This window comes from Anolis carolinensis, unplaced genomic scaffold (genome assembly GCF_035594765.1).
Source record: "Anolis carolinensis isolate JA03-04 unplaced genomic scaffold, rAnoCar3.1.pri scaffold_7, whole genome shotgun sequence".
Lineage (NCBI taxonomy): Eukaryota > Metazoa > Chordata > Lepidosauria > Squamata > Dactyloidae > Anolis > Anolis carolinensis.
In genome coordinates this window covers 10,266,565-10,292,504 of record NW_026943818.1, presented here as the reverse complement: position 1 = coordinate 10,292,504, position 25,940 = coordinate 10,266,565, and the positions used below count along the sequence as shown (strand labels likewise).

The 25,940-nt window shown below is 43.0% G+C and overlaps 1 protein-coding gene across 4 annotated transcripts in view; it reads right to left on the bottom strand.

Moving 5' to 3' along the window:
- mapkap1 (MAPK associated protein 1) overlaps positions 1-25,940 on the bottom strand; it is a 199,787-nt gene that overhangs the window by 31,229 nt on the left and 142,618 nt on the right. For 2 of the 4 annotated variants that reach the window (XM_062960432.1, XM_062960431.1), the window contains 3 exons: positions 24,165-24,272; positions 14,965-15,111; positions 1,413-1,550 (listed from right to left, as the gene is read on the bottom strand). In XM_062960432.1, the coding sequence (XP_062816502.1) occupies positions 1,413-1,550; positions 14,965-15,111; positions 24,165-24,272 (393 nt within the window). The remainder of the gene's footprint in view (positions 1-1,412; positions 1,551-14,964; positions 15,112-24,164; positions 24,273-25,940) is intronic. The other 2 variants (XM_062960433.1, XM_062960434.1) reach the window with 2 other exon arrangements.

The window sequence follows — 25,940 nt, the reverse complement described above, 5'->3', positions numbered from 1 at the left end:
ATTTGGCGAATGCTATCCTATTTTTGAGAAAGAGTAGATGACCCACGACGCATTCATCTCTATTCTGAATTTTCTGGGACAACTCAAGGCACTATGACTTTCAGACAAAGATTCTTGACGTCGAAACCTACAAAGAATTTGAAAAAGTCCATTCGATTCTTCTCCAAACAGCTGCAATAAATCACTATTGAATTCGAAGCCAGCCCGGTTGGATTGAGCTCCTGACCATTAATAGCCATGATTAATTGCTTAGCTCGCTGTTGACCTATGCAGCCCGAAAGACAGTTGCATCTGTCGAGTAAGAAATTTAGGTACCACTTTATGTGGGGAGGCTAATTTAACTAATCTATATATATAAATGAGTGATGGCATCACGGCAACCCAAAAAACAACAAAACTACAGGCCGCCCAACCTCGAAATTTGACAACACAACCCATCATCCACGGCTCCAGTAAGTTACAACCATATAATGCGAGACTGGTTTGATATGGAATAATTATGGCTCATGGGAGTTGTACTGGATGGGTGGGAGATTTAAAAAGGAAGAAATACAGTAACCATTCCACACAAACAACTTGGGTGGAAACCACACAATTATAGCTTCTCCATTCATCACAAACCAATCCCAATCCCATAATTTTGGGCTGATCTCAATGGGAATTTCTGGGAGCATAGAGGACACGCTCTTGTTTGTAACTGTGTTATTAATGGGACGATTTTTCACTGAGGAAGTCTACTGTAGTTTGGAGACTATTGTGAATGGTAACATTAGCCTTTTCTATTAAATCAAGCCAAACTACAACTCTCAGTATCTCATCGGGTCTTGACCCATAGCATATTAAAAAGTGTAATTGTTCTGCCTGCTGCTTGTGAGGGTTCACTTTTGTAAGACACATTAAGAAACTGTATCAGAACTGTGTTGTCGAAAGCTTTCATGGCCAGAATCACTGGGTTGTTGTGCATTTTTCGAACTGTATGGCCATGTTCTAGAAGCATTCTCTCCTGACGTTTCGCCCACATCTATGGCAGGCATCCTCAGAACCTCTGAGGATGCTTGCCATAGATGTGGGCGAAACATCAGGAGATAATGCTTCCGGAACATAGCCCGAAAAATCCACAACAACCCACTGTATCAGAACTGACTTTAGGCAGGCAATGTTCAGGTAGTATAAAGGAATTTCAGTTTGAGTTACTGTGTGGTTTCTGGGCTGTATGGCCAATGCGTTCTGAAGATGCCAGCCACAGATACAGACGAAACATCAGGAGAAAATGCTGCTGGAACACATTGGCCATACAGCCTGGAAACCACACAAAATCTTTGACCGTGAATTAAGGTTTGTATATCTGCCTCAGGTTTGGAAACAATGAAGAAAAGGGTGGAGAAAGACTCAAAGAGAAGCAAGTTACTTACTCGGGCTCTTTTCTTCCGCCAGGTCGCAAGTGCAAAGGAGTTCGGCATCGATCGAGATTGGCTTCGGCTTAATCCAGAACTTGGTGCTGGCTTTCTGGTTTGTGACGGGGTCCACCTCTACCTTGTCTCCTGAAATACCTGGGTGTCCAACGGAGGGGGGGGAAATGAGACATTGAATAAGCAGGTTAAATAGATTTACATACCCCAAAGAGGGCTTATAGACAAGTGACTGTACTGAGCATGTTCAGACGCAGGACTCCATTTTGTATTCAGTATGTGTTTGGCCTTCAATGAAAACAGATATATGTGTCTCAGTGGAGGTGGATGAATGCATGTTGCTGTTTGGACTTCAATATAGAAGTATGCTTATGGATTTCAGTGAGTACAAGTATATTTTGTATTGAGTGTCTGCTATCCACCTCAGTGGAGGTGGATGTGTATCTGCTATCCACCTCAGAGGAGGTGGATGTGTATCTGCTATCCACCTCAGTGGAGGTGGATGTGTATCTGCTATCCACCTCAGAGGAGGTGGATGTGTATCTGCTATCCACCTCATTGGAGATGGTTGTGTATCTGCTATCCCCTCAGTGGAAGTAAATTCCTGTCTGCTTTACACCTCAGTGGAAGTGGATGCATGTTGCTATTTGGACTTCAATATAGAAGTATGCTTATGGACTTCCATGAGTACAAGTATACTTTTGTATTGAGTGTCTGCTATCCACCTCAGTGGAGGTGGTTGTGTATCTGCTATCCACCTCATTGGAGGTGGTTGTGTATCTGCTATCCACCTCATTGGAGGTGGTTGTGTATCTGCTATCCACCTCAGTGGAGGTGGTTGTGTATCTGTTATCCACCTCAGTGGAGGTGGTTGTGTATCTGCTATCCACCTCATTGGAGGTGGTTGTGTATCTGCTATCCACCTCATTGGAGGTGGTTGTGTATCTGCTATCCACCTCAGTGGAGGTGGTTGTGTATCTGTTATCCACCTCAGTGGAGGTGGTTGTGTATCTGCTATCCACCTCATTGGAGGTGGTTGTGTATCTGCTATCCACCTCATTGGAGGTGGTTGTGTATCTGCTATCCACCTCATTGGAGGTGGTTGTGTATCTGCTATCCACCTCATTGGAGATGGTTGTGTATCTGCTATCCACCTCATTGGAGGTGGTTGTGTATCTGCTATCCACCTCAGTGGAGGTGGTTGTGTATCTGTTATCCACCTCAGTGGAGGTGGTTGTGTATCTGCTATCCACCTCATTGGAGATGGTTGTGTATCTGCTATCCACCTCATTGGAGGTGGTTGTGTATCTGCTATCCACCTCATTGGAGATGGTTGTGTATCTGCTATCCACCTCATTGGAGGTGGTTGTGTATCTGCTATCCACCTCATTGGAGGTGGTTGTGTATCTGCTATCCCCTCAGTGGAAGTAAATGCCTGTCTGCTTTACACCTCAGTGGAGGTGGATGCATGTTGTATTTTGGACTTCAGTAGGGAAGCATGTCTTATGGACTTCAGTGAGTACAACTATACCTAAAGACTCTGGACAATTACGAATGATACCCTGTGTACACAACACACAAAGAACTACATCCTATCTATAACTAAACTTTAAATAAGAAATATGCCTATATGGTGAATAAATACAAGATGTTTGTGAGTAAACAAGAGATGTTATTTTTCAAAGAAGACTTTGTTTTATTAAATCTCTGACTGCATATTTTAAACTAAGACATTTCAAGGGATTTCAACTTCAAAGAAACAACCATTCTCTGCAAACCAAATATTTGTTTGTAGTGGCATGTATTTGTCTTTGGCAGTTAAAGACATGGTTCTTCAGTTTAACAGCTGAGTCACCTGTGTGCCATTACAAGAATGCTTTTGAATATCACTTGTTCAAAAGGTAGACTTCTAATAAGGTCATGCTTTTCTTGACTAGTGGTTTTCAAAAGCTGGTCTCCACATGTTCATGGAGTTTCACATTTACCAAATCGATATGACATCGTTTTTCCTTTTCAATAAGGTTATGATTGCCATTTATTTCCAATAAATGGGCACAGTTATTTCCAATATCTGGTGTGTATGTATGTACAGTAGAGTTTCACTTATCCAACGTTCTGGATTATCCAACGCATTTTTGTATGTTTTCAATACATTGTGATATTTTGGTGCTAAATTCATAAATACAGTCATTACTACATAGTATTACTGCCTATTGAACTACTTTTTCTGTCAAATTTGTTGTTAAACATGATGTTTTGGGGCTTAATTTGTAAAATCATAACCTAATTTGATGTTTAATAGAATTTTCCTTAATCCCTCCTTATTATCCAACATATCCGCTTATCCAACTTTCTGTCGGCCCGTTTATATTGGATAAGTGAGACTCTACTGTAGTTCAATATGCAGTAATGCTATGTAGTAATTACTGTATTTACGAATTTAGCACCAAAATATCACGATGTATTGAAAACATTGACTACAGAAATGCGTTGGATAATCCATAACATTGGATAAGTGAGACTCTACTGTAGTGGCATGTCTTTGTCTTTGGCAGTTAAAGACATGGTTCTTCAGTTTAACAGCTGAGTCACCTGTGTGCCATTACAAGAATGCTTTTGAATATCACTTGTTCAAAGGGTTGACTTCTAATAAGGTCATGCTTTTCTTGACTAATGGTTTTCAAAAGCTAGTCTCCACATGTTCATGGAGATTATGAACACATATGACATCATTTGTCATTTTCAATAAGGTTATGATTGCCATTTATTTCCAATAAATGGGCGCAGTTATTTCCAATATCTGGTGTGTATGTATGTATATGTATTTTTCCACCAGTGGTTTTATATTGGATTAAACTGAAGATGCAAAAGTGACTGGTAGGGTCTGCCTTTTTGTTATCGTTGTGTTAACTCCCCTGCTTCCGTTTTTTTTTAAGAGAAGAAAAATTATGCCAGGAATGGTATTTTCAAAGAAAGCAGAGAGGGACCGCTCCAACAAAGAAACAGCCTCCCCGTGTGTTGTTTTTAAATACTCCTTTATTCCTTTTGCCTATTTCAGCCTGACCTTGACCTATAACTCATGACCTAAAAATGTAATTACTTTTAAGTCTTCCCCAGCACAGCTGCCACTATGAAAAAGTATAGAGAGGGCTTTGGTTACTCATGTCAGAGGAGAAAACCTTGTAATTGTAAGTTAAGCAATGAGATGCTGTCCGTTTTTCTGCTCCGCACGGCAAGGTTGTCGTCGCTTTGGAGGAGAGCCGAGGGGGGAGAAAGAAAACCATCACAGAATCCGTTATAAATGGCTCGGCTTCTTCCAGGGTTGGATTAACTTCTTATTTTGGTCCTTTCGGTATCTTGGATCAGCGGAACGGCATTTAGGCCTCGTTCTTTTGCCTTTCTTTCATGAGGGGACGGTCATATTGGAACCACTGCTTTGTTTAACTTATTTATTCAATTTACGCCCCACTTTTCTCCCACCAAGATTTAAAATTGAAGTTCAAGTCATTTCTAGCTTCCAAAAGCAATCCTATCACAAGATTTTCTTGGCATGGTTTGTTCAGAAGGTGTGTTGCCTTCATGATCTCGGCAGCAGGACTCTCCTCCGATGCCACATTTCAAATGGCTTGGTTTTTTTTTAATGCCAGCTTTTCATTCCAGATATGCAAGGTACCATGATGGTAATGGAGAAGAACAGGTATTTACCTATCATTGTGTGTGATCGGGGTGAATTGCAGGCCTTATATCAGAGAGAAGTGCAGGCAGTTGAAGATGAGACAGAGGATGTTTTGGATTCCAATGTCTGTTTCTTAGAAACAAGGGAAAAGCCAATTTTTCTTGGGAATCGGCCTTCAGCTCATGGGGAGTTTTCCTGTGGTATCAGATTAGGTCTCTGCACAGAGGGAGTGAAGGATAAAATAACTGGGAGTTTAGAAAGACCCCATTTATCTTGGGAATCGGCCTTCAGTGTATGGGGAGTTTTCCCGTGATATCAGATTAGGTCTCCACATGGAGGGAGTGAAAAATAAAATAATTAGGAGTTTAGAAAGACTCCGTGAAAAGTCCTTGAAATCCAGGTGTGTGATTGGCCGAGCTTGGATTTAAAATGAGTAAAGGGTTCCATACTTCGCACTTTAACAACAAAACCGTTCAATGTGAAGGCTTCCCACCAAATGGAACTGTCTCCGCAGGGTTCCATACTTGGCATTTTAACAACACAACCATTCAATGCAAAGGCTTCCCCGTCTGTGCAGGGTTCCATACTTTGCACTTTAATAACACAACCGTTCAATGCTAAGGCTTCCCCATCTTCACAGGGTTCCATACTTTGCACTTTAACAACACAACCGTTCAATGCTAAGGCTTTCCCATCTGTGCAGGGTTCCATACTCCTCACTTTCACAACACAACCATTCAATGCTCAGGCTTCAACATCTGTGCAGGGTTCCATACTCCTCACTTTCACAACACAACCATTCAATGCTCAGGCTTCAACATCTGCGCAGGGTTCCATACTTTGCACTTTAACAACACAACCGTTCAATGCTAAGGCTTCCCTGTCTGCGCAGGGTTCCATACTTCGCATTTTAACAACACAACCATTCAATGCGAAGGCTTCCCCGTCTGTGCAGGGTTCCATACTTCGCACTTTAACAACACAACCGTTCAATGCTAAGGCTTCCCCGTCTGCGCAGGGTTCCATACTTCGCACTTTAACAACACAACCATTCAATGCGAAGGCTTCCCCGTCTGCGCAGGGTTCCATACTCCGCACTTTAACAACACAACCGTTCAATGCTAAGGCTTCCCCGTCTGCGCAGGGTTCCATACTCCGCACTTTAACAACACAACCGTTCAATGCTAAGGCTTCCTGCCAAATGGAACTGTAGAGGGTCTGAGAGTCTATTGAACAAGCCAGTACCTGCCACAGACCAGGACTGCCATCTGTTGAGGAGTTACGAAGGTGGAGGCATTACTTTTCATTCAACCCTTGTATATAACAGCTTGCATTGAGGGGTCAGTTGTGAACCTCATAAGTGTGGTTTGCTCCTGCGTGGAGATCCCATGCGATGAAGAAACTCGGTGCTTCCCAACAGCCGGCTCTTTGAAGGAAGCCAAGACAGGACAAAGAGGCGACGGAGTGTGTTGTGTTAACCCCGTCTCCTGCCGGCGCCCAGTGTACCATAACCCTCATTTGGTACCTGACCATTGCAAGGGAGCCTGGAGCGGCTTGGCTAGCAAAAGCATCACGTTTCAATTAATCACCGAGCGCAATTTGTCAGCCCCGGCTTCGGACCCCTCCCTTTGGAGATACCATATTTCAATTACGTGCAAGTGTCAAGCGCCCCCAAAAAAGGATGCTAGGAGAGTGAAAATAATATGAGCAACCTGGATTCTCCATCACAAAAGAGAAAAAAGAAATGCTTTGTTGTAACATTTCACTCTAGGCAGCTTGATCATCAGTTGTCCAAAATCTACATGAGAAAATATTACCAGCAGCTGTCGCCTCGATGTTAAAAACTTCTTCAGCATTTTCTTGGTGGCATTATTATTATTATTATTATTTTGGCCCAGGAAAATGTGCACGAAAAATGCAGAATGGAAATAAAACAGATTATCCTCCCATCCCCAACTCGCAAGCGCGCGCACACACTACATCTTCAATAGATTAAAAACAAATAGAAACAGTCCCCTGGGCCTTTTCTTTCCTTTTTATAAAAAGCAAACAAAAATTACATTTCATTTCAGGTGCGGCTCCCAAGAATGGGCGCCGCGGAGTCAATATTGTTAATGCACCCGTGTTAATTTGATAGGATTTGTCAGGTAACTCCACTGGAAAATTATATAAAACTGTTCCAGATGAACAGATGATAGTGACATGAATTAAAGTGATAGAACAATAGTGGAATATAAACCAGAAATGACACCCAAAGTGGCTGTTGATTTATTGCCATCCTGAGTCTGGTTCTGGGCTTCCATGTATATTAGCACTACAAATCTGGGTCCATTTAGCCGAGAGATGCTCATACATACATCACCAACTCCTGCTCCAAGCCAAGGTCACTTCTCGTTGCATCAATCTTTTCCAGCGGAGGCTACTTCGCACACACACACGCACACACACAAATGCACACACACAAAGGCAGCGCCGTTGCGGGGATAGAGAGCGGGCTCCCCTCTCCGCGCCCGTTTCATCTTTCTTTTATCATGTAAAGTGCACTTTAAACTTCCTATTATTTTTATCTGCAAATTGTTGCTGTAGACTCCCATCTATTATGGCCCTATCGCCACATCGCGAGTGCACTATCCTTTGTCAAGGCGGTCCTTGCTCCCTCGTACCACTGCCATCGCCTTCTTTTTGGACTCGGCAGTGTTCAGACTCCTGTTATTTTATCAATTACAAGGTGTCACCGCCATCCACTCCTGCAGCGTTTTTCAGATTACTCCAAAAAACTATTCCTTTCCATCCCAAATTGAACATGGTGGAAGAATGGGATGAAGAAGGGGGAAATGGGCACCTGTTTTAATTGATTTGGTTGATAGTAAAGTGGAGAATCTTCTGCCAACCTAGCAGTTCGAAAACATGCAAATGTGAGTAGATCAATAGGTACTGCTCTGGCAGGAAGGTAACGGCGCTTCATGCAGTCATGCCAGCCACATGAGCTCTGAGGTGTCTATGGACAACACCAGCTCTTTGGCTTAGAAATGGAGATGAGCACCAACCCCCAGAGTCGGGCACAACTAGGCTTAATGTCAGGGGAAAAGCTTTACCTTTACCTAATAATAATAATAATAATAATAATAATAATAATAATAATAGTACCACCTCCCAGCAGCAAAGAACTGGTGGGATCACAAACCTGCAAAAATATTGGAAAACGAGCACGCAAAAATACTGTGGGACTTCCGAATCCAGACTGACAAAGTTCTGGAACACAACACACCAGACATCACAGTTGTGGAAAAGAAAAAGGTTTGGATCATTAATGTCGCCATCCCAGGTGACAGTCGCATTGACGAAAAACAACAGGAAAAACTCAGCCACTATCAGGACCTCAAGATTGAACTTCAAAAACTCTGGCAGCAACCAGTGCAGGTGGTCCCGGTGGTGATCGGCACATTGGGTGCTGTGCCAAAAGATCTCAACCGGCATTTGGAAACAATAGACATTGACAAAATTACGATCTGCCAGCTGCAAAAGGCCACCCTGCTGGGATCTGCGTGCATCATCCGAAAATACATCACAGAGTCCTAGACACTTGGGAAGTGTTCGACTTGTGATTTTGTGATACGAAATCCAGCATGTCTATCTTGTTTGCTGTGTCATACAATAAAATAATAATAATAATGGACTTGTTAACATCAGAAGAGGAATTTTCCAGAGTGATTCATTGTCCCCTCTGGTTTTCATTATTGCCATGATCCCTCTGTCAACAATCTTACAAAAAACAAATCTCGGCTATCAAACATCTAAGAAATCTCACAAAATTTCGCATCTGATGTACATGGATGACCTGAAGCTGTATGGGAAAACGGAAACTGAAATCCAGTGTCTGACCAACACTGTCTGAATTTTTAGAACTGATATAAACATGGAGTTTGGTTTGGACAAATGTTCGACAGTGGCAATGAAGAAAGGAAAAATCATTGAAAGTGAGGGCATAAATATGCCTAATGGCCAAACAATAAAGGGTCACCAGCCAGAGGCCTATAAATATCTGGGCATATTACAGCTGGACAACATCAAGCATGAACATGTGAAGACTGTGGTCAGCAAAGAATACACACAAAGGGTCAGAAAAATTCTCAAAAGCAAACTCAATGGAGGCAACACCATCAAGGCCATAAACACTTGGGCCATACCTGTCATAAGATATACTGCTGGCATCATAAACTGGACACAGGTGGAACTGGACAATTTGGACAAGAAAACTCATGATCATTCATCATTCACTGCACCCTCGCAGTGATGTTGACCAGCTATATCTGCCTAGAAGATCAGGGGGCAGAGGACTCTTACAAGTAAAATAAGCAGTCCAAGAAGAAGAACATGCCCTGGCAGAAGATGTAAAGCAAAGTGAAGAACCTGCTGTGATTGAAGTCAAAAATCAGAAACTCCTCAAAGCACAGCAGACAAAAAACCAGTACAAGAAAACTGCACTACAAACTAGAGCTGACAGCTGGCAAAACAAAACATTGCATGGAAAGTTCCTTGACAAAATTGAAGGAAAAGCTGATAAGGAGAAGACCTGGCTCTGGCTCACGAATGGGACCCTGAAGAAGGAGACAGAAGGCCTGATCCTTGCAGCCCAGGAGCAAGACATCAGGACAAAGGCAATTAAGGCCAAGATCGATAAAATCAGCTGATGACCCAAAATGCAGACTGTGCAAGGAAGCCGACGAAACCATGGATCATCTCCTCAGCTGCTGTAAGAAAATCGCACAGACTACAAACAGAGGCACAACTATGTGGCCCAAATGATCCATTGGAACTTATGCCTCAAGTACCACCTCCCAGCAGCAAAGAACTGGTGGGATCACAAACCTGCAAAAGTATTGAAAAATGAACACGTAAAGATATTGTGGGACTTCCGAATCCAGACTGACAAAGTTCTGGTACACAACACACCAGACATCACAGAAAAGAAAAAGGTTTGGATCACTGATGTTGCCATACCAGGTGACTGTGATGACCCATGGGCCTTGTAGTCCTGCTCAGGACATGGTAATTCCTGATGAAGATGAAAACTTGGGTTTTTTACCTTCCCAGTCTGAACTGGATTCCTCTCAGCCAGATCTTTCCCAGGCAGATCTGGGAACCTTGCACCTGCAAGAAAGTTGTCTCCCAGAAGTATGTCAAACAAGCCCAGAGCCTACTTCTCCCGTGTTCTTGCGCCGGGAGTTTTGTAAACAACAGAGAAGTTTGGATTCAGCTTCGCGCAGGAGTGCAAGAATTGCAGCTAAGAATGTAGCCAATTAAGACTGCTTCTCGTGAGAATCTTTAAGGAGTTTAACATCTGGTCTCAGAGTTTAGCTTTCGTTTCTGATTCCCAGAGAACTGCTTCGGTGGGAAAGTTAGACTCTATATAGGTGTTTTGCCCGCGTAGTAACTTCGCGGAGTCAATTCGTCAGCCTACGGAGCGAGTTGTGTCTGGACAGCGCGCTCCGATTCAAGCCTCGCTCCTGCTCAAGCCTTGCCTTGCTATCCAGCCTTCGCCTTGCTTCCCAGCCTTTGTTTATCTACGGACTTTGCCTTGTTTCCCAGGACCAATCCTTGCCTTGTTCCACGGATTTTACCAAGTTATTCCACGGACCTTGTTCTTGTTCCTAGTTACCTTGTTCCACGTTTTAAGCCTTGTTTCAAGTATCAAGTTATTTCCTAGCCTCGCTCAAGTTTCATGGACTAAAGGACCTTGTCATCTCCCCTCACTTTGCTTGTCAAAGTGAGTGTTTCGGTTATTGGATTACAACTTTGGACCTTAATATTTCATATTGGACATTATTTCTTTGGACTAATTTTGACCTTTCCTGGAAGGTCTGCTTCTGGACTATCTTTTACATTTGCTTTTACTAACTTTATATATTTCCTTAATAAAGATATTAGATAGAATCTGGCCTCTGCGTATGGTTATTGGTGCTCTGTAGCCTGGGTCGTGACAGTGACAGTCGCATTGATGACCACATGACCTTGGACTCAACCGTTCCTCAAACCTCACCTTGAAAGGTACCCAGATCCTTGAACCATTCCTCAAACCTCACCTTGAAAGGTGCCCAGCTCCTCAACCATATCTCAAACCTCACCTTGAAAGGTGCCCAGCTCCTCAACCATACCTCAAACCTCACCTTGAAAGGTGCCCAGCTCCTCAACCATACCTCAAACCTCCTTGAAAGGTGCCCAGATCCTCAACCATTCCTCAGACCTCACCTTGAAAGATGCCCAGCTCCTCAACCATTCCTCAGACCTCACCTTGAAAGATGCCCAGCTCCTCAACCATTCCTCAGACCTCACCTTGAAGGGTGCCCAGCTCCTCAACCATACCTCAAACCTCACCTTGAAAGGTGCCCAGCTCCTCAACCATACCTCAAACCTCACCTTGAAAGGTGCCCAGCTCCTCAACCATACCTCAAACCTCACCTTGAAAGGTGCCCAGCTCCTCAACCATACCTCAAACCTCCTTGAAAGGTGCCCAGATCCTCAACCATTCCTCAGACCTCACCTTGAAAGATGCCCAGCTCCTCAACCATTCCTCAGACCTCACCTTGAAAGATGCCCAGCTCCTCAACCATTCCTCAGACCTCACCTTGAAGGGTGCCCAGCTCCTCAACCATATCTCAAACCTCACCTTGAAAGGTGCTCAGCTCCTCAACCATATCTCAAACCTCACCTTGAAAGGTGCTCAGCTCCTCAACCATATCTCAAACCTCACCTTGAAAGGTGCCCAGATCCTCAAACATCCCTCAAACCTCACCTTGAAAGGTGCTCAGCTCCTCAACCATATCTCAAACCTCACCTTGAAAGGTGCCCAGATCCTTCAACCATTTCACAAATCGGACTTTCTAATGTATTCCCCTCTTTCAACCATTCCTCAAAATCTCATCTTCAACCCATTCCTGAAAGATCTTGGGCTTCCACTCCCTTTGGCATCTTGGTTGTCCTCTTCTGGACACATTCCAGGAGATCAACCCTCCGGTACATTTTGCATGGGCGTGCATTTGCACAAGTTGAAGCAGACGAACGATGGGCTTCATTTCACAAACACCATCTTAAGCAAAGGATGTCAAAGTTAACCTTCGGGGCAGCTCACAGATTTTGGAAGGGAGAGCTTACGAGTGGGGCTGGCCTCTCCACAACCAAGGTTTGTCCCTTTGCTCCGAACGGAGTCAAAGCCATTTGTTTCCTTGGAGGAGGCGCTGCTCCGTTTTCCCCCCATTTATCTTTAGTGATCTGTCACGACCTTTTCAAGCTCTTATTTCTGACAGCTTCCAGATACAAGTGAGTCAAACTTCCCTGGAAGGGAAACTATCACCCTCAGATAGTTTGCTCAAGAGCGGCAAACATGCAGACCGCTGCCCTCCCTCCACCGCCAGCTTATAAATCCTCCCTTAACAAGACAGCGCAATAAAAAACAAAAAAGGGATGAAGAAGGGGAAGAAAAAAAAGAGAGAGAGAAAGAAAATAAATGTGTTGTCAAAGGCTTTCATGGCTGGAGTTTTCCAGGCTGTATGGCCATGTTCCAGAAGCATTCTCTCCTGACGTTTCACCCACATCTATGGCAGGCATCCTCAGAGGTTGTGAGGTCTGCTGGAAACTAGGCAAGTGGGGTTTATATATCTGTGGAAGGTCCAGGGTGGGACAAAGAACTCTTGTCTTCTTGAGACAAGTGTGAATGTTGCCACTGGCCACCTTGAATAGCATTGAAAAGCTTTGTAGCTTCACAGCCTGGCTGCTTCCTGAATGGGGAAATCCTTTGTTGGGAAGTGTTAGCTGGCCCTGATTGTTTCCTGTCTGAATTCCTCTGTTTTCTGAGTTTTTATTTATTTATTTACTGTCCTGATTTTAGAGTTTTTAAAATACTGGTAGCCAGATTTTGTTTATTTTTATGGTTCCCCCTTTCTGTTGAAATTGTCCACACGCTTGTGGATTTCAATGGCTTCTCTGTGTAGTCAATCAGGGTCAGCTAACGCTTCACAAAAAGGATTCCCTCGGGCAAGAAGCAGCCAGGCTTTGAATGTGCAATCATGGTGGCCAATTGAAACATTCACACTTGCCTCCAACAGACAAGAGTTCTTTTTGCCACCCTGGACTTTCCACAGATATATCAACCCCACTTGCCTAGTTTTCAACAGACCCCACAACTTCTGAGGATGCTTGCCACAGATGTGGGTGAAACATCCAGAGAGAATGCTCTGGAACAATGGCCTGACAGCCTGGAACGTGGCCATACAGCAACCAAGAAAATAAATATCTTCTTTGGCATTTGAAGGCCCTCAAAATGGAGTATTGCAAGGGCTCTCTCTACTTAAAAACAGTACAACTCTGCTAGTGGCATCTTCATTAAATGTTGCTTGAAATCCAGATCTGAGTGCCAATCTGAACCGTTTTCATGGTGTTTTCAATCACCTTGTTGAAATGAAATTGTGTGTGGCAACACTAGGACTTTCCAAAACATACAGTACTTGTTCTGGTTTATGATTCACATAAATCCATGCAAGTTGGGGTCCCCAACATCTATTCTGTGACCAGGCGTGTCATTATATGTGTGGCGTAACTAACAAGGGAGGAGCCGCAGTGGCGCAATGGGTTAAATCCTTGTGCCAGCTGGACTGCTGACCTAAAGGTTGAGTTCCTGACCTGAAGGTTGAGTTCCTGACCTGAAGGTTGAGTTGCTGACCTGAAGGTTGGGTTCCTGACCTGAAGGTTGGGTTCCTGACCTGAAGGTTGGGTTCCTGACCTGAAAGTTGGGTTCCTGACTTGAAGGTTGAGTTCCTGACCTGAAGGTTGTGTTCCTGACATGAAGGTTAGGTTCCTGACTTGAAGGTTGGGTTCCTGACCTGAAAGTTGGGTTCCTGACTTGAAGGTTGAGTTCCTGACCTGAAGGTTGAGTTGCTGACCTGAAAGTTGGATTCCTGACCTGAAGGTTGTGTTCCTGGCCTGAAGATTGGGTTCCTGACCTGAAGGTTGGGTTCCTGACCTGAAGGTTGGGTTTCTGACCTGAAGGTTGGGTTCCTGACCTGAAGGTTGAGTTGCTGACCTGAAGGTTGGATTCCTGACCTGAAGGTTGGGTTCCTGACCTGAAGGTTGAGTTGCTGACCTGACGGTTGAGTTGCTGACCTGAAGGTTGGGTTTCTGACCTGAAGGTTGAGTTGCTGACCTGAAGGTTGGGTTCCTAACCTGAAGGTTGAGTTGCTGACCTGAAGGCTGGGTTCCTGACCTGAAGGTTGGGTTGCTGACCTGAAGGTTGGGTTCCTGACCTGAAGGTTGGGTTCCTGACCTGAAGGCTGTGTTCCTGACCTGAAGGTTGGGTTCCTGACCTGAAGGTTGGGTTTCTGACCTGAAGGTTGGGTTCATGACATGAAGGTTCGAATCTGCAAGATGGGGTGAGCTCCCGTCTGTCAGCTCTAGCTTGCAGTGACATGAGAGAAGCCTCTCAACTGGAAGGTGACACATCTGGGGGTCCCCTGGGCAACGTCTCTGTAGACGGCCAATTCTCTTACATCAGAAGCAACTTGCAGTATATTCTCAAGTCGCTTCTGATACAATTTAAAAAAATAAATTCCAAGGTACATCTATATTGACCATTTGAGTCGGTTTCAAATCAGTTTTCATAGTGCAGATAATGACATAGCATGACATGACACTTGTTTGACGCCCAGATGGTGATGATGCAAACCACAGCACACTGATATGCACACCAAGGGTTTTCTATTGCATGCTTTCGTGGGCATTCGTTGCCTAGCTACCATAGTTTGAAACTAGCTTTGAACTGCATTAAAAGGTCAGTGTAGAATAGATGGAGACCAAGACAGTCAAAGCGAGGAAAGGATGGGTATTTACCTAACTGGACGTCCGTGGTGAAGCGTAGCCGGTGGATCATGCTGACTTTGAAGGACTTGTAATGATGGCTGCTCAGCATGTCCTGAACGGTGGCGATGTCGATCTGGGGGTCCTCCTCGGCCACCTCCTCTCCCCTTGAGCCTGCACCAAAAAGGGAAAAACAAAAGGTACGTATAGATCTGGTTTGGACACGATGGCAAACAAAAGAGATATACTTTATTTGCATCTCCAACCATCTCCCGAACAAAATGTAGATGGTTGTTGTATGTTTACCATGTTCCAGAAGTATTCTCTCCTGACGTTTCGCCCACATCTATGGTAGGCATTCTCAGAGGTTGTGAGGTACAGAGAAACTAAGCAAGGAAGCTTTATATATCTGTAGAAGTTCCTGGGAGGGGGGAAGAACTCTTGTCTGTTGGAGGCCAGTGTGAATGAACAAAATCTGACTACCACTATTTAAAAAAACTCCAAAATCAGAACAGTAAATAAAGAGTAGCACTCTGAAAACAGAAGAATTCCAGACAGGAATCAATCAAGGGCAGCTAACGACTCTGAACAAAGGATTCTCCCAGGCCAGGATGTGAGGCTGGGAAGGACATTTAATGCTAACAAAGGTGATTAATTACAGCATTGGGTTGTTGTATGTCTTTCGGGCTGTGTGGCCATGTTCCAGAAGTATTCTCTCCTGACGTTTCGCCCACATCTATGGCAGGCATCCTCAGAGGTTGTGAGGTACCTCACAACCTCTGAGGATGCCTGCCATAGATGTGGGCGAAACGTCAGGAGAGAATACTTCTGGAACATGGCCACACAGCCCGAAAGACATACAACAACCCTGTGATCCCGGCCATGAAAGCCTTCGACAACACAATTACAGCATTCACACGGGCCTCCAACAGACAAGAGTTCTTCCCCCCTCCCAGGAACTTCTACAGATATAGAAACCTTCCTTGCTTAGTTTCTCCTAACAGGGTCAGGGTGCGTGCCGGGTGGGTTTCTTCAAAAACACCATCGATCATCTGCACACCAGCACCCTGATGAATTGGTGAAACAGCTGCCTCACCAATTCCTCTGTTCAAATGTCAGACTCAAACACATCCGTAGTCTGAAGTCCAAACATTTATTTCAATAACTATAATACATATTTACAAAGCATAGCAAAAGCCATCGCTCTGAGCTGGCATTCTTCTATTGCCTCTTCGCTCAGCAAGCACAGCTCAACTCACAGAGATAAGAAGCACATTCCTCAGTGTTCCGACCTCCAAAGCCCGAAACCATGCCCCATAGGTCACAGCAGTCACAACAGGCTGTCAGTCAAACTAGCCTAGAATCATAGAATCATAGAATAGTAGAGTTGGAAGAGACCTCATGGGCCATCCAGTCCAACCCCCTGCTAAGAAGCAGGAAATCGCATTCAAAGCACCCCCGACAGATGGCCATCCAGCCTGTTGTTAACTGTTTCATTACTGAAAAACACACTCTTGCAAAACAGCAGAAACACTTGATTTACATTTCATACACATACAACCATAATCCAACATCTCCTTCCCTCACAACCTCTGAGGATGCCTGCCATAGATGTGGGCAAAACGTCAGGAGAGAATGCTTCCGGAACATGGCCGGACAGCCCGGAAAACGCACAACAACCCTGTGATCCTGGCCACGAAAGCCTTCAATAGCACAAAATGTAGATGCCATCTGAGCCAAAGTTCTACTACACTCTGTTAGATCCAAACTCCAAAAGTATTGATGAATGTGCCTCATCGATTTCTACGAAGCTTAAGCCTGACTTATTGAGTTTGGATCCGACCCAAAAAGCTCATCAGTCAAGTTGGCGTGCATTTTGTTACGTTCCATAATCTACTCCGTTGAATTGTGGAGTGAGATTATTACTGGGTCTTGAAGATCCCAAAGGAAGCGAAATAGGGTCGGCCGTAGTTAATACTCGGACGAGAGACCGCCAACGAATCCTAGGTTATATTTCATACGAAGGACCTGGCAAACCCACCTAGAAAACCCTCGAAAGTTTATGGGGTTGCCATAAGTCGACAGGCAAATTGAAAGCACACCAAAAGACCTCACAATGATATATTACAACCCTTTAATAATAATATCATATATTTACGGTCTTTTTTTTGCCATGGAAGAGTAGGCTTCTATTTTTGAAAAAAGATAACATCTCATTAAGCCCAAATGTCAATTATGAAAAAAGGATGTATATATATATTTTTTCAAAAAAATTTTTTTACGATGTTGGATTAACACCAATTTAGAAATTACTACAACGTGACACACATAGTTCTTTTTTTTCCCACCGAGCAATTTCGACGCCAGCTGCTAATAAAGCATCTTAGCTGTAAATGATAATTCAGATGCTTTTAGATAAAGTGGTGCGTGGATACGGCTGGGAAAATTGATTTAGCTCCTCGCCGAAGACATAGCGGAGGGGGGAGAAGAGTGACACATTTTGTTTAATACGCCCGCTAATGTAGTCCTAAAAGCCGAAACAACCGCCCGTTTCGCCCGCTCTAAATTTTGTCAGGAGAGATTAATGAAAACTTTCGAGATTTATTTTATTTTATTTTTTTTGAAAAATATAAAATAAATGAGAAGATGGGATTTTAGCAGAGAGGCCTGAAAAGCGGGCGTTAAAACCCGGAAACGTGGGCTGTCAATTTCGAGACGTTTATTCGGCGCGAGGAACCAAACTGACAGGTCTTGAACTTTCTCTGCCAAAGGATGCTGGTGTCAAACTACAGCTCCCAGGATTCCATAGCAATCAAAGCAGCATCAACCTGCATTAAGTCTACAGTGTAGATCAGAGGTCCCCAAACTTTTTTAAACAGGGGACCAGTTCACAATCATTTGGACCATTGGAGGGCCGGACCATTGGCCACCGAGCAATAATAATAACAACAACAACAACAACAAAAAGGGTTGGAAGAGACCCATTGGGCCATTGAGTTCAATCCCCTTCTACCTTTGTGCACCAAAAGCACAAGCAAAGCACCCCTAACAGATGGCCATGGCCACCCAGCCTCAATGTTAATAATAATAATAATAAATAATAATAAAGAGGGTTGGAAGAGACCCTTGGGCCATTGAGTCCAACCCCCTTCTGCCTTTGTGCACCGAAAGCACAAGCAAAGCACCCCTAACAGATGGCCACCCAGCCTCAATGTTAATAATAATAATAATAATAATAATAATAATAATATGGGTTGTAAGAGAAGAAGAAACCCCTTGGGTCATTTAGTCCAACCCCCTTCTGCCCTTGTGCCGTGGGGGCCGGATAAATGGCTTCGATGGGCCGCATCCGGCCCCCGGGCCTTAGTTTGGGGACCCCTGATATACGGTAACTAGATCTATGCAAGTAATTATTATGTCCAAACTGTGGGGATTGTAAAGTACCATTTAAGCAGTACTCCGAGATCCCCTCTACCCCTTTTAGCCTAGGTTTTCTCTGGGTGCGTCTACACTGCAGAACTGAAGCAGTTCGATACCACTATGGGTCATTTCTATGGAATCCTAGGTAAAGGTAAACGTTTTCCCCTGACGTTAAGCCAAGTCGTGTCCGACTCTGGGGGTTGGTGCTCATCTCCATTTCTAAGCCAAAGAGCCGGCGTTGTCCGTAGACACCTCCAAGGTCAGGTGGCTGTCATGACTGCATGGAACGGCGTTACCTTCCCGCCGGAGCGGTACCTATTGATCTACTTACATTGGCATGTTTTCGAACTGCTAGGTTGGAAGAAGCTGGAGCTAACAGCGGGCGCTCACTCTGCTCCCGGGATTTGAACCTGGGACCTTTTAGTCTGCAAGTTCACCAGCTCAGTGCTTTAACACACTTCACCACCGGGGCTCCTTAATTTTATTGGTATCTATTTTTATTTCTGAAATTTACCACCCTTGGCTTATACTGGAGTCAATGTCTTCCCAGTTTTTTTGTGGTAAAATTAGGTGCCTTGGCTTATATTTGGGTTGGGTTATACTCGAGTATATACGGTAATGTAATTTTATTGGTATCTATTTTTATTTCTGAAATTTACCACTCTCAGCTTATACTTGAGTCAATGCTTTCCCAGTTTTTTTGTGGTCAAATTAGGTGCCTCGGCTTATATTCGGGTGGGCTTATACTCGAGTATATACGGTAATGTAATTTTATTGTTATCTATTTTTATTTCTGAAATTTACCACCCTTGGCTTATACTGGAGTCAATGTTTTCCCAGTTTTTTGTGGTCAAATTAGGTGCCTCGGCTTATATTCGGGTCGGCTTATACTCGAGTATATACGGTAATGTAATTTTATTGGTATCTGTTTTTATTTCTGAAATTTACCACTCTCAGCTTATACTGGAGTCAATGTTTTCCCAGTTTTTTTGTGGTCAAATTAGTTGCCTCGGCTTATATTCGGGTCGGCTTATACTCGAGTATATACGGTGTATATATAGGCGCTGCATCTGTCATATTCCAATGATACAGGAAGGCTAATCCTCCACCTTCAAATGTCAGGGAATAAACAGCTCTCCATTTCCTTGGAAAAACAGTACAAGTTTAACCAGGCTGTATATTCCCCCCATTTCCCCCCATAAAAAACTCCATTCCCTTATTACTTTAATGTACTGGTATATTGCTTAATGAAAGTTCTTAATTGTAATTCAATTAATTACATACACAGCGTCCCCAATTACATTTTCCAATGAGACGTGGGCTTTCGGTATAGGTCTAAAGGCACTTAACCAATTTTAATATATTAAGACCAATTTCCCTTGAATACTAATTGCTACCTAATGATGGAAACGAGAAAGTGGGAACTTTCCAGAAAGTGTAAAAGGAAATTAGCCGCAAACAGTTGGGGGAACGTTCGCTGTTGGAAAAACAAGGAAGGAAGAAAAGACCTTTCCAAAGGCCCTGAATATGGAGAGTGTTTTTCGTAACCGTCCTGACAGCGCTAAGCCCTGGGCGAGAAAGGAGACATCGCGCTCCGGGTTTGGGTTAACGCAAAGCTCTCTTCTTCTTCTTCTTTTTCTCCCTCCGTAATCCCTTGAAACGTAAATCATAGAATCATAGAATCGTAGAGTTGGAAGAGACCTCATGGGCCATCCAGTCCAACCTCCTGCCAAGAAGCAGGAAATCGCATTCAAAGCACCCCCGACAGATGGCCATCCAGCCTCTGCTTAAAAGCCTCCAAGGAAGGAGCCTCCACCACATTCCGGGGGAGAGAGTTCCACTGCCGAACAGCCCTTCTCACAGTGAGGAAGTTCTTCCTGATGTTCAGGTGGAATCTCCTTTCCTGTAGTTTGAAGCCATTGTTCCGTGTCCTAGTCTGCAGGGCAGCAGAAAACAAGCTTGTTCCCTCCTCCCTAGGACTTCCCCTCACGTATTTGTACATGGCTGTCATGTCTCCTCTCAGCCTTCTCTTCTGCAGGCTAAACATGCCCAGTTCTTTAAGCCGCTCCTCATAGGGCTTGTTCTCCAGACCCTTAATCATTTTAGTCGCCCTCCTCTGGACGCTTTCCAGCTTGTCAACATCTCCCTTCAACTGTGGTGCCCAGAATTGGACCCAGTGTGATTCCAGGTGTGGTCTGACCAAGGCAGAATAGAATAAGGGGGAGCAGGACTTCCCTGGATCTAGACGCTATTCCCCTATTGATGCAGGACAGAATCCCGTTGGCTTTTTTAGCAGCCACATCACATTGTTGGCTCATGTTTAACTTGTTGTCCACAAGGACTCCAAGGTCTTTTTCGCACACACTGCTGTCAAGCCAGGCGTCCCCCATTCTGTATCTTTGATTTCCATTTTTTCTGCCGAAATGAAGTCTCTTGCATTTGTCCCTGTTGAACTTCATTTTGTTAGTTTTGGCCCATCTCTCTAGTCTGTCAAGATCGTTTCAAATTCTGCTCCTGTCTTCTGGAGTGTTAACTGTCCCTCCCAGTTTTGTGTCGTCTGCAAACTTGATGATCGTGCCTTCTGACCCTTCGTCTAAGTCGTTAATAAAGATGTTGAACAGAACCGGGCCCAGGACGGAGCCCTGCTGATGGCACTCCACTTGTCACTTCTTTCCATGATGAAGACGACGCATTGGTGAGAATCACCCTTTGGGTTCGTTCGCTTAGCCAATTACAGATCCACCTAACCGTAGTTTTGTCTAGCCCACATTTTACTAGTTTGTTTGCCAGAAGGTCGTGGGGGACTTTGTCGAAGGCCTTACTGAAATCCAGGTAGGCTACATCCACAGCATTCCCTGTATCGACCCAACTTGTAACTCTATCGAAAAAAGAGATCAGATTAGTCTGGCATGACTTGTTTTTGGTAAATCCGTGTTGACTATTAGCAATGACTGCATCTGTTTCTAAGTGTTCGCAGACCACTTCCTTAATGATCTTTTCCAGAATCTTGCCTGGTATCGATGTGAGGCTGACCGGACGATAATTGTTTGGGTCGTTCTTTTTTCCCTTCTTGAAGATAAATAGGGACCACATTCGCCCTCCTCCAATCTGCTGGGACATCTCCCGTTCTCCAAGAACTCTCGAAGATAATTGCATAAAAATGATATGCCGGCTCCAAAAAAGAGAGAACGCTGGCATGCATTGGACTAGCATCTGTTCAACTCAGCAAAGGGAAAATTGCCTCTGTGTGTGCATGCTCCTCTGATAAATAAATAACGCTCACACTGCAAATTCCTTATCTGAATACTGTATATACTCGAGTATAAGCCGACCTAAAGGTTTTCCCTGACGTTAAGTCCAGTCGGGTCCAACTCTAAGGGTTGGTGTTCATCTCCATTTCTAAGCTGAAGAGCCGGCGTTGTCCGTAGACACCTCCAAGGTCATGTGGCCACTGGCATGACTGCATGGAGCACCGTTAGCAGGGGTCCCCAAATTTTTTAAGCCGAGGGCCAGTCCACAATCCTTCAGACTGTTGAGGGGCCGGATTATCATTTGAAAAAAAAATACAAACAAATTCTGATGCACAATGCACATGTCTTCTTTGTAGTGCAAAAACAACAGCAACAACAACAAGAAGAGCGATGAAAGAACAATACAATATTTAAAAATAAAAACAATTTTAACCAACATACATTTATCAGGATTTCAATGGGAAGTGTGCTCCTGCTTCTGGCCAATGAGATAGTCAAGTTAATTAGGATTGTTGTTGTTGTTGTTGTTGTTGTTGTTGTTGTGTGCCTTCAAGTCATTTCAGACTTTGGGCGAGCCTAAGTCTAAAATTTATTTATTTATTATTTATTTATTTACTGCATTTATTTACTACATTTGTATCACACTCTTCTCACCCCAAAGGGGACTCAAGAGTGGCTTACAAATTATATGTACATACAATATATTATATTGTTAGCATAGCACAATATTAGCAGTATATATTACTATATTGAACTATACCACTATACTGTAATATTATATGTAATATAGAATATATAATTAATATTATTATATGGTATTATTATTAGTGTTATATTGTATTACATTATAATATTATTATCCATATTATATGTATATACAATATATTATATTATAAAACTGAGGGCGGGGGCCAGGCAAATGACCTCGGAGGGCCACATCCGGCCACCGGGCCTTAGTTTGGGGACCCCTGACCGTTAGCTTCCCGCCGGATCGGTACCTATTGATCTACTCACATTTGCATGTTTCGAACTGCTAGGTTAGCAGAAAACATACAGCATACAACAGTCCAATCTATATATATAAAAGAGTGATGGCATCACGGCGACCCACAAAACAACAAAACTACAGGCCCCCCAACCTCGAAATTTGACAACACAACCCCTCATCCACGCCTCTAGTTTGATACAACAAAAAGAAAAGAAAAATAAAGTCCTAATTAGAGAGAGAGGAATAATTGCTTTTATCCAATTGCTGCCAGTTAGAAGGCTAAGCTCCTCCAACTTGGTCTCCTAGCAACCCCAAAAAAATTAATAAAAAACGCTAAAAAATTAATACAATAAAATACTATAATAACAGAAAATAACTAAAAATAATACAAGAAAATAATAAAATATAATAAATAAAAATATAACTTACAATAAAATTAATAAAAACTGCAAATAACGTCAAATAAAAATTACACAACAATTTTTAACCAATACCACCACCACTTTGCCACAGCAACGCGTGGCCGGGCACAGCTAGTAATAAATAAAGAACAACAGTAAAAAAAAAAAGGGGGGGGGGATTCCAGACAGATAACAATTGGGCTCAGCTAACATGTCCCAAACTCCCAAAAGATTCCCTCAGGCAGTAAGCAGACAGACCTTGAAGCTGCAAGGCTATTCAATGCTAATTAAGGTGGCCAATTTCAACATTCATACTTGCTTCAGAGAGATAAAAGTTCTTTCTCCCACCCTGGGCATTTCACAGATATATAAACCCCTCTTGCCTAGTTTCCAACAGACCTCACAACCTCTGAGGATGCCTGCCATAGATGCAGGCGAAACGTCAGGAAAGAATGCTTCTGGAACATGCCTGGAAAACTCACAGCAACCCAGATTCCAAACTCAGTTTGCAAGCAACTGAAGTAAGATGAGGATAAAGGGGGAGGAAAAAGAAGCCGGGACACTATAAAAACAACCAAAATAGTGGGATGACAGAGGACGAATTGGGAGAATCTCCGCCAAACTGGGACAATTAAGGCGATTCCTATGAATGGAGCACAAAGTAGTTTTGGAATATGTGCCTTCACGTCTCATGTTATAGCAACCTTATGAATTTGATAGGGTTTTCTCAGGCAAGGAGCAGAAATCATGTTGGAAAAGGGCCTGAGAAAGCCTCAAAGGCCGAAATCTTGACCTCTTGCTGATAATAAACTGGAACAGACTGGACTGAGTGTTTTTGTTTAAGCAGCCGAGACAGAGAGAGGTTTCTAATAACTTCACAAGAGCAGAGGTTAGGAGAAAAACAGATGAATCACCGAGTGATCGGGTGCAGACGATTTAACCGAAAAGGTATGAAATCAATCACGGGGCTTTTGGAAACAGAAGTCTTTTTCTTTTTGGCAGAGATGAGAGCTGTCTCTGGGAGGGAGGGAAGGAAGGAAGAACGCAGAGAGGAGGAAAAGGAGGAAAAAAAGACTGGACCCAACTTATCTTCCAACGTTGTTTGCCCAAACATAGGGACATCACTTACGTGAGCTTAAGCATTTCAAGAAAGGGGGAAAGGGGCCAACGTACTATTCTCTCGGACGAGGCAGAACTCCAAAGTGCTTTGGCTCTCCAAGGTACAGTCTAAGTCAACGGGGACGTTGGGCTCGCTCTGCTTCTCCAGCCGGTACTGAGGGCCTGTAAACAGACAATAAATTTACAGGACTTCTTTCAGCTTCAGGAAAACGGGGGAGGGAGAATGGAGAGTCAAAACATTCAAGGGTGCCAGCTAGAGACACCAGATCCTGTCCCATATTGGAAGCCAAGCAGGGTCGGCACTGGTTAGTACTTGGAATCCCAGGCTCAATTTTGGAGGCAAAACCACTTCTTGCCTAAGAAAACCCTATGAAATCCATGGGCTTGACATAAGTCTGCAAGAGACCTGAAGGCACATCCACACACGTTTCAGCATCAGTTTCATCCCATTATTTACTCTATACTCCATTGTGGAAAAGCATGGCCATCCCCAACAATATCTGAAAAGGCAGAAGAAGACTAAGTCTATGAAATGAAAGACAACAGATAATTTCACAGTAGACTTATTACTACTTTTTTGTAATTAATTTTACATATTCAGTACTTAAAACTTATAAATTCTTTAACATATTTGCAATACAGAGTTATGTATATCATAGCTCCTATGGTATTTTCACTCTCTAACTATATTACATACTCATATTATTTACCTTTTGTTACCCTTCACCTAGTGCTATCCCTGCACCCCAAACCAGCCAATTACAATATTTATTTCCAAAATTCCATTGTTTCTTTTACAGGTTTTTCCCCCTTTCCTTCTACGTAGACTTATTACTACTACTACTATTATTATTACTGACACAAATACACAGTATGACACAGCAAACGAGATATATATGCTGGATTTCGTATCACAAAATCACAAATTGAACACTTCCCATGTGTTTAGGACTGTATTATTATTATTATTATTATTATTTTATTGTATGACACAGCAAAAAGATAGATATGCTGGATTTCGTATCACAAAATCACAAGTCAAACACTTCCCATGTGTTTAGGACTGTATTATTATTATTATTATTATTATTATTATTATTGCTATTTTTTATTTTTATTATTATTATATTATTATTGACACAAAGACATAGTATGACACAGCAAACAAGTCAAACACTTCCCAAGCATTTAGGACTGATTATTATTATTATTATTATTATTATTATTATTATTATTGACACAAAGACATAGTATGACACAGCAAACGAGATCTATATGCTGGATTTCGTATCACAAACTCACAAGTCAAACACTTCCCAAGCGTTTAGGACTGTGTGATGTATTATTATTATTATTATTATTATTATTATTATTATTATTATTATTATTTTATTATTATGACACAGCAAACAAGATAGATATGCTGGATTTCATATCACAAAACCACAAGTCGAACACTTCCCAAATGTCTAGGACTGTATGATGTATTTTCGGATGATGCGTGCAGATCCCAGTCGGGTGGCCTTTTGCAGTTGGCAGATCGTGATTTTGTCAATGTCTATTGTTTCCAAATGCCGGCTGAGATCTTTTGGCACGGCACCCAATGTGCCCATCACCACCGGGACCACCTGCACTGGTTTCTGCCAGAGTCTTTGAAGTTCAATCGTGAGGTCGTATATATATATACGAGATATATATGCTGGATTTCGTATCACAAAATCACAAGTCAAACACTTCCCAAGCGTTTAGGACTGTGTATTATTATTATTATTATTATTATTATTATTATTATTATTTTATTATGACACAGCAAACAAGAGAGACATGCTG